Source organism: Melanotaenia boesemani, chromosome 16 (genome assembly GCF_017639745.1).
Source record: "Melanotaenia boesemani isolate fMelBoe1 chromosome 16, fMelBoe1.pri, whole genome shotgun sequence".
Lineage (NCBI taxonomy): Eukaryota > Metazoa > Chordata > Actinopteri > Atheriniformes > Melanotaeniidae > Melanotaenia > Melanotaenia boesemani.
This window is the reverse complement of record NC_055697.1, coordinates 7,278,474-7,287,779: the sequence shown is the minus strand read 5'-3', so window position 1 is coordinate 7,287,779 and position 9,306 is coordinate 7,278,474. Positions and strand designations below refer to the sequence as shown.

The window sequence follows — 9,306 nt, the reverse complement described above, 5'->3', positions numbered from 1 at the left end:
ACGACGTCAGTACAAAGCCCCCACTTCCTGGTCTACCGTAATAACCCCTGTAATCCGCAGGCACATTACGCAAATAGAGTCAGCCTATATACTAGTGTTGTGCGATGTGTCTAACTTTGTGTGTGCGATCCAGCAGCTCAGTGCGTGTGAGAGTGAGCGTGAGCGCAGAGGGAGGAGAAGAAGAGCTTATGAGGAACGAGAGTAGCAGAAGAAGAAAAGGTGTGAAGAGAAGAGACGGAGCGGTTAGGCAGAACAGTCAGGAAAAACAATAACGGTGCGTTATAATAAAGCCGTTTCTCAGCACAACCGCTGTTTCCTTTTTTTTATGGTGCTCCACGCCGTGAGCGGCGAGAGAAGAGAGTAATTGGGAGTTAACCCCGAAGCCAACTCCACTTCGGCCCTGGAGAGGACGGATCTCCCCCGTGTCCTCCGACTACTATCGGCGGATAAGAAGCGGGAATGGTTAACACTAGCGTATTTGACAAAATACACATTAAGAGCAATGCCGGCTAATCGAGAGGTTTGGGAGGATTCCCAGTGGGCTGCATTACTTTTGGGCCGGCGTCCCGGCTTATGTGAAAAAGGCGCTTTTATTTATTTAGTTTATTGATCTTTGAAAATGTGTACTTGCATTATTATTATTATATTAGTTGAGAATGGTCTCAAAATGACACATTAGCGCTTTGCGCAATATTATCGTTTATCGCGATAATTTCTGAGAAAATTTATCGTACAGCTAAATTTGTTATCGTGACAGGCCTATTTTCAAACATTACAAACATGGGTCAAATTAAAAGGGAAATAAACGGGGTTTCCAACATTATAAGACTCGTTGCTAAGCAGCATTGTTACAACAAAGAAGTAAACCACCATCATAAATTTACTTGTACTAGATTTATAAGAAGCTAAAGCTAAATTAAGTATGCCAGAAATTGTTCAAAAGCAGAAAAAGTTAAACAAGTTGAGCTAACAGAGCAAAAACCTTAAAATAACTTGTTTTAAAAGGGGCAGTGCTGGTGTGTTTAATTACCGTTATTCAGTTAAAAATCTTTTTTCGGTCCAAGTGCTTAAACTCACTTTCTGTTTAAACTTTAAACAAATGGAAAAACTAACCATATTTAAATTTAAATGACTTTCAAAGTTAAAAAGCTAATTTAATAAATACATGACGTAAAGTTGAGTTATTGTGTTAAAATGTCATTACCTCAGTATGGACCAATAGTCATGATTTTCTAATAACGACAGAAACCTTAAAACATAAAACACTTTACGTTTCCAACTCAAGATCATCGGAAACTTGTTGGAGTTAAGCTTCTGTTCTTTGCTGGTGGTATTTTTTCCAGTTTTTCCCAACATTTTCCCCCCTTTTGAAATCCTAATTTGGTATTATGACAAGACAGAGGAGGGCAGAGCAGGGAGCAAACCAAAATAGCATCATCTGAGCTTTCTTTCATAAACTTTTCCACTCCTGCAGCAACGCAGTGGAAAGGGCTTTGGCAGAGAGAGAAATGCTACAATCAAACTGTCACATGAACTTTTTAGTTATGGTCTTCTACTGTGAAGCTAAAAAAAAAAAAGGACAAAAGCATAAAGAGCTGGGTAATAAATAAATCCTTCACATGAAGAATAAATGCACTGCATAAGTTTTGCAAGGACATTGCTAGAGCTAAATATACACACCATGAAGGACTAATTATATTATTCAGTTTAGGGAGTTAATGCCATCCACCATGTGACTAAAAGCTCCAGGATCTACGCTGGCCGCAGTCATTTATTTAAATAATCTAAAGGAAAATGTCTTTGACTACTTTCCAACCATGTAAAAAACAAGTCACAAAGAATACTGGAAGATATGTTGACGTCTTGGTAACGGGGGGTGTTTTAACCATTTATTCTCCATATTCACTCAGTGAAGTCTGAAACAGCCTCAACCAATGAGCTGTCAGCGGACAGGAGAGTAGAAGAAGAAAAAGAGACGTGATGAATAACAACAAATATGTTGAAAACCCAAACCCGCAAGGGGAACTATTCATAGTAATCTGTTACATCACCATATGGTCATAGTGGCTTGGAAAAACAGAAATGTGTGTGTATGTGTGTGTGTGTGTGTGTAAAAACAGTGCTTGAACTGAAATTTAAAAAACTAGCTTTCACTGCAGTGAGGACACTTGAAGGGAATATGTTCACCAGCATTAGGATGACTTGAATAAGGAGAAGTTATCCCACACAGACTGGCAACACCAGCTTCACACCCTCCGCAAAAGATTCTGCTTATCAGATTTTAATCATCAGGATTAATCCAGCTGAGCATCCCATTGGAAAATCTCCAAAGGTCATGATATGATCTCCATAGCTGTCTGTAGGCCGGATTCAGTAACTACTGGGTAATGACTGAAATCACACCGGCAGTGTGTTTCCTCTGAGCCACAGAGGGAAAAGGGTGTTTTGCTCTTGCTGTATAAAAGCAAACAAGCCAACAGTGTGAATACACAGAAGGCGAAGCATGAGTTTTAGGAAGTCGCATCCTGTTACTGTAATAATCAAACTTCACGCTTCAGGAGCTAAACGTCCGTCTCATTTCAAAACAAAAATGTTGCCTTTAGCGTCATGGTGTGGTTAATTGGTGACACCCATGTGCTAACAGCATGTCGTCCACCTCTGTAAACACTGCAGGGCTCTCAGATACTCAGCTGTGACTGATGTGGTGATGGCTCTTCCTCATCATCACCTTCATCACCTGTTCTTCCAGTTAGTGTGACTGGCCTGTTGTTACTCTTCTCCCATCTACATCAGAACATTAAGTACTTCAAACAGAGAGTATCTTTTTCCTGGGGAGTAAGAATCCTGTGGAATACATGCAGCTTATCCCACAGAAGTTAAATAAGGGGATGGGCGTATCAATACTTTAATATCTACCAATAAAAATATGTTTTAACTATCACAATGTACAATCACTGTGCTTTTACAAAAGATGAAATTCTTTCTCGCTTTGGAAATATTGAACAAATAAAATGACATGGCCCTGTCTATACCCACTGTGTTCTCAATGTCACATGATTACGGCAGCCAATCAGATGGCACAAGGTCTGATCATGCTGGTGTTTATTTGTTTTTTAATATTTCACTAGCTGCAGGCTTGAGCACTTTCTTCTTTCAATTTAAGAAAGTTAATTTTAGATTAAATTGTAATCTAATTATTAACATAATAAATTTCATTTTATATATTTTATTATGAATTTATGCGCATTTCTTTCAAGAACTTATGCTCATGAGTTTTATTAATATTTCATATCGCCCTTACAATAAAAGGTATTAATGCACACTGTACCGTTGTGTGATTTTCTTTTAAGGGGAAAAAAGTATCTGACTTGGTGTCGATGACAAAGTACCACGAATTGAATATTATATCAAAAGGAAAAATGTTTGTATTGCCCATCCTTAGATCAATGTTACATTACTTGCTTGAGACAGATTAAAGAAATGTGTTACAAGGTGCACAGGCTGCACACTGAGCAGACTTTTAAAGCATCACATCTTTTAAGAACTGCCAAAAAGCAAGTAGTAAAATAATAATAACCAGTAAATACAAGGTTAAGAGTGGAATGTAGGTGGTGGCAGGGGGAGGTTTCTGGGTTGAAGTGTCGACTTTGATGATGCTTGTTTGGCCGAGCCTACTGGATCAGAGAAATACAAATATACTGAACAGAGAGCGGAAAGAAAAATAAAGAGGAGAGGAAGAAAAGAGAGAGAGGAAAAGAAACAACCCATTTGTTCCCTATTATCCATCTCTTACTTATTAATATTAGCTAAGCCAATAATAATAAAAATAATAATTTATTAGTATTATCTTCTTTTTTGTTTGTTTTGTTGTTTTGTCTTTTTGTTATTGTTGTTCTGTTTTTAGTAATTGTTGTTATTAGATTTGTTTGTATTTTTTACTGCACCCACCTTGACAACAGGTCCTTATCCCCCATCATATACATGTGCATATTCTTTTTTTAAATATATTCTTTAGTATTTTTCTTTTATTTCTAATAGTTGTTTTCTTTATTAAGTATACAATCATGATCAATAATAAAAAATACTCATTTTAAAAAATGTTACACGGGCTGCCAGTGTTTAGCTTCAGGTAATGGCGGCCTCTCTAAATATTGGCACTTCAAACCTACAAGCTCCATCTTAACTCACTGCAGAGATGACGGGCCAAACAGAGAACGGGGGAAGAATTTCACCTCCCAAAGACAAAGAGGAGCGTGTCAGGCTCAAATGGCAGTTAAAGGTTAAATGTTGACGGCAGTTTTAAACACAGCACAAACCAATTTGCTCTCATAATCAGATTAACTGAGAAAGGCTCACAAAGTCAACAATAGGAAAAAGGCTGTTGGCTTCAGGGCGACTGTCACTGGCCTGAGATGGAGTTCAAACAACTACTGAAACTGGAGCCTGAGATGATCCGAGTGGGCCTAACAACACGCCGGGCCTGACCGCTGGCACAACAGCGGTTTAAAACATTCAGGTTCCCGTTTGTAAGTCCAGACGTGTGCTGCTGTGGTGGGTTTAAATGAATACGTCAGCAAAAGCTGGATTAATGGTTCAAATGGAAAACATATTTTGCTGTAAGATAATCTTTTTTAATTCTAATTAAAAATTTTACATTTTTATTCTATTTAATTAAAAAAAAAAAAAAAAATGATTAGAAATTCCAATCATAAGAGTCATAATGAAGGTGAACCGTCTGGACTGTTGATGGAATAAATTTTCCCATAATCATTTCATTGTAAAAATCAAATGGTTTACTTGACTATTGTCTAGATGTGCAACAAATTTTTTATTTATTTAAAAAACAATTAATAATTCTCTGCCATTTAAATCATACTTGAAATGTCCATTGTCAGTATTGTAGAGCATCATATTGTCTCTGTACCGTCTATGATTCAGGCAAAGAAAGAAGCGTACATGACTACTGCACAACAGCCGGTAGCCGCTGCGCAGGGCCGCTGCTAGCCATGTGGGTGCCCTAAGCACAGCTACTTTTGGTGGCCTCCATTTCTTTTAAATGTAATAGCTGTTACAAAATATAACTATGCATTCTGTGATGTTTGGGGGTTTTTTAAAAATTTTTTTGTCATTTTTACTGATCACCACTAAATTCAGCCCTATGACAGGTCTATGCATAAAAAAGCTCTTAGGTAAAATAAAAACTGAACCCTGAAAATTGTAGAGAGGGACTTTCTTACGAAAAAATAACTAAATAAACCTGTGCTGTATGGACTAACACTGCCAAAATAATGGCAGAATTTAAAGGGAATTTTGCCTAAATGGACAAAAATCTCCACAGTGATGCATAATTTAACTTTCTTCTTGTTCAAAGTATTGTTCCAGATCTACCACAAGACCAGCAGAACCAGTATCCTAGAATCACATTATAGAACTGTGAGATGGGAAGATAAAATCTTAATAAATTAATAAAGGTACTTTTGCATTGACAATGCCATCAGTATTTTTTTTTTTTTCCTTCCATCATTGACTACGAGATGTTTAATTACAAAATTCTCCAATTCTCCTGTGATTTTGTGATCTTGCGGATCCGGCTAGGTGGACTGCACTCACGGGCGCTCTACATCTAACACGCTCCCGGTGTGAACTGACCCGCCGCGGAGGTCGGAGCGAAACATGTAACTGTCATGTTAAGATCGTTACTGTCCCCAGAAAATCAGTTCATAAAAGATAACACAGTCATGACATTTACAGAGTGTCATTGAACATATCAGAAGCCCAATCAATGCAGTGATCAATGATGTGTCCCCTTTATCATCTCTGATGGGGGGGGGGGGGGGGGGGGTGTCTCTTCATTTTTTCCCTGTTTATCAGTCTCAGGGCGATCCTCCATGCAAGTCAGTACAGCAGACAGTCAACAACAGTGGATGAGACCTCGCTATTTACAAGGCTGTAAAATCAGTAACTTTGCTGTAATTATGAATATAATTAATGATTTTTTTTAACCCTGATTTTTTTGGTGCAGCCCTTGGAACTAGTGCCCTATGTGCAATGCATGGTGGGAGCGGTGGCACTGCTACAGAGTACAGCAAAAAGAAAAAAAGAGAGAGAGAAAAAAAAAAGTACAAGTCTTTATGACACAAATAAAAATTAATTCACGAAAGAACATAACACCTTTGGCTTCTGGACAATTAAAGACATTACCATGATTTTAAATGTTTTTACAATTTAATTAAATAAATCTGAAAAAATGTTATTTTTGAAAAATTTTGCCAGAAAGAATTAAAATTTGTTTCCCTGAGGTTATTAAATTGTAAACGGGGCTCAATTTAATACCTTGATTTCCAAAGCACCTGAAGTAAATACTACAGTATCAGTACTTAGGCAAGATAAAAAGTTTCCAACTGTTTAAACATGTGGAAAAAACTTTATCTACGTCATTCTAGCTGGACTCAAGGCTTCCCTTCTACTGACCTCATGGACCAATCAATTACATCCGTCCACAATCATCTGATTTAATTTTAATCCAACACCTTTGGTCAACAAGGAAAAAAAAAATCTGTGTATATTTCAAAACGCAGGCTTGCACACTGGCACTCCTTGTTCAAACACACCACGACTGCATGTTGAATCTGTATGAGAAGGTAAAAAAATGTACTTATTGTTCCTAAAGGAAAAAAAATCTACATTTTCTATGTTAAGATCAAAGAAGAGATATGTTGTGTTTTGAGGCCTGACACATTTTTTACATTCTATCTTGAAAGGATCAAGGTCAGGCTGTGCTTCACACACACACACACACAACACATAAGAGATCTAATACTGAAAGCAGAATTAGAAAGCAGTCCACAAAGACTTCATTCAGCCCACATATTCAAAACAAGGGGGTACCAACACATTTATAGACTTTAGACTTCTTTATCCATAACCAGCTCACCCACTCATAGCAGGAAACATGCTCCAATGTGCTTTTGGGCCTGGTCTGTTAAAGGTTTAGTGTAAGAGGGAAAAAAATACACACACACCAGACACCCAAAGCATGGGGCTTGTGAGAGACAGGCTATTTATAGGCTTACTCCACTGAAGAAGCTGGCTCTTCCCTCATGTTTGGGATCAACAATTCACATGGGTGAAAGGAGGAAGTGGGGGGACCCTCTATTGAAACAACATTGAATTTAATATAAAGTGGATGAAGTTGAAGTGTTTTTTTGTTTTATTTTTATCTTAATTTTGCGCAATCTAATTCCAAGCGGTAAATACACAATGACAACCCTCAGATCCTTAAGGGAGCAGAGACACCTATCTCATAGAATATGCTTCTGATTTATTAAGAAAGCAAGTATGTGGTATTATCTAGTCACAAATCTGAATTCAGCTTGTTATAGTGTCAGCTCTTGTACAGCTTTTGCAGATGCTCTGGAGTTGACTCTATATTGATTCATAGAAAACCTAGAACTTAGTTTGCCGCTATTTGTGATGCATAAAAGCCAAAGCAAAGGTTGGCAAGCATCTCCAGAAACCATGTGATGCACACAAGCAGATTTACATCTGCCTTAACAAAAAAGAGACACCTTCTGGAAGATGTCTGCATCACCGAGTACTTTAAGTTGCAGGCTGGATGATTTTACTAAAGCAGAAGCATCTTTTATGTCATTCATACGGGATAAAAGGGCAGGAGACATGAAAGAAAACGGGTTTCACCTTTGACACATATATAGAGCCAGCATGTGTCTTTATAGTTCTCAGAGGCCCGTGTGTTTAAACGGGATATTATAACGGTTCAGCGGCTGCGCGAGCTACCGTTCGCGACTTGAAACACTAGCGTCGTGACCAGCTGAGACGTTATTTAGCATAACGTGGAAACGGAGGCAGCATGTGAAAAAAAAACATGCCCAAATACAAGGTTAGTGTGAGGAGACAGCAGTGACAGAGTGTGTTTATCAATGGAGAAACTCACATCCTCGAACAGGGATCCAACGTTGGCTGTCACCAGCAGTATTCCTGTGCCTTGCGCTGTTGTCAGCTTCCCTGCCATAATTCTCTATCAGGTGAGTCGGCGACTTGTGCAGCGGACTTTGTAGGTTAAGAGGCGTGTGGAGACAAAAGAGGAGAGGCCGGAGAACGTCTCGGGAAAGTGGTTAAAACACTGTGAATCTGCGACTGAAGCCGGGGTTGAGGCGGCTCGGCTGGAGCATATTTTTTCAGCAGTGGCCGTGCATCTACTAGGAGTTGCTTTGCAGTTGAAGGTCCGTTGGTAGCGGTGGGTTTGGTTTGCGGCTGTGCTGCTTTTTTTTCTCGCGCTACTTTTTCACCTTCAGAGCCATCGCAAAAGTTTCCGTTTTTAATCCACGGCGAGTGCCTGGCTCTTTTCAGCGACGAGTGTTTCCCTACCTTTTGAGCTGTGTAAAACTCTCCCTCCTAAAGCAGGACGCTTTTCCAGGACCATAGCCTTCACTGTTAAGAGAGGATAGGCTGGAGTCCTTCGCTGCTCTGACGTCACCGCGCCAATGGAAACACGGGGCTGTCTTAAAGGGCCAGCGCACCGTAAACACGACGGCTGTGGACTCCCATGTCGCGGCGTCCATTATCGGACACATCGGGTTATCCCAATTTGTTTTTCACACTTCGATCCGTTTTCAAGTATTACTTCGAATTATATTTTTCTACGTTCAGGCGATGAGAAAAAGCCAAATTGAAATTTGTCACTCTTTTTGTAAACAGGAATGTATGGAGATGTATAGTGTAAGACTATAGCACTATCAGATGTGAGGAGGATCACATGGTTTTCGCCTAATTTTCTTAATCAGGAGAACCTGGAGCCCACCTGTGTTACTCAGCCATGACCAAAATGACGTCTCCGCTTACAAAGCAGCAGCCATAACTTTATTTCTGCTTTCCCTATTTGCTGCACTTGCAAGAATTGTTAGGATGTGTAAATATCTGTAGGTGTTAGTGCAGCACACAGCAAAAAACGAAAAGTTCGCCTACAAAACCACTCTTAGGATCAGCATCCCTTTGGGAAGATGCAGCTCTAAACCTCTATTTAACCATAGCACAATGAACATTATCTCCACAAAGGCCTATGACCAACGTTTTTAAATATTACTTTCCATTTTATTCCAGTTTAATAAAAGAAAACATTTTGTTTTTGTGTTTAAATTGTCTATGTATTCATGATAAAATTTTGCAGGAGATTTTTATGTATTCTTAGATTTACTTAGTTGAATTAGGTTATTTTTGTTTGTTTCTTTTGAGAAAGTCTATTTTGTTATTTAGCTAAGTTTCTTATACTTATACAAACCATTTGTA

General features: G+C 38.7%; 1 protein-coding gene across 2 annotated transcripts in view; it reads right to left on the bottom strand.

Annotated features, from left to right (window-relative positions):
• The window catches only part of LOC121655501 (inositol polyphosphate-5-phosphatase A), a 161,901-nt gene extending 153,446 nt beyond the window's left edge, over positions 1–8,455 (bottom strand). For both annotated transcript variants that reach the window (XM_042010199.1, XM_042010198.1), the window contains exon 1: positions 7,955–8,455. In XM_042010199.1, the coding sequence (XP_041866133.1) occupies positions 7,955–8,032 (78 nt within the window). In that variant the 5' untranslated portion in view covers positions 8,033–8,455. The remainder of the gene's footprint in view (positions 1–7,954) is intronic.
• Between the last annotated feature and the right edge of the window lie 851 nt (positions 8,456–9,306).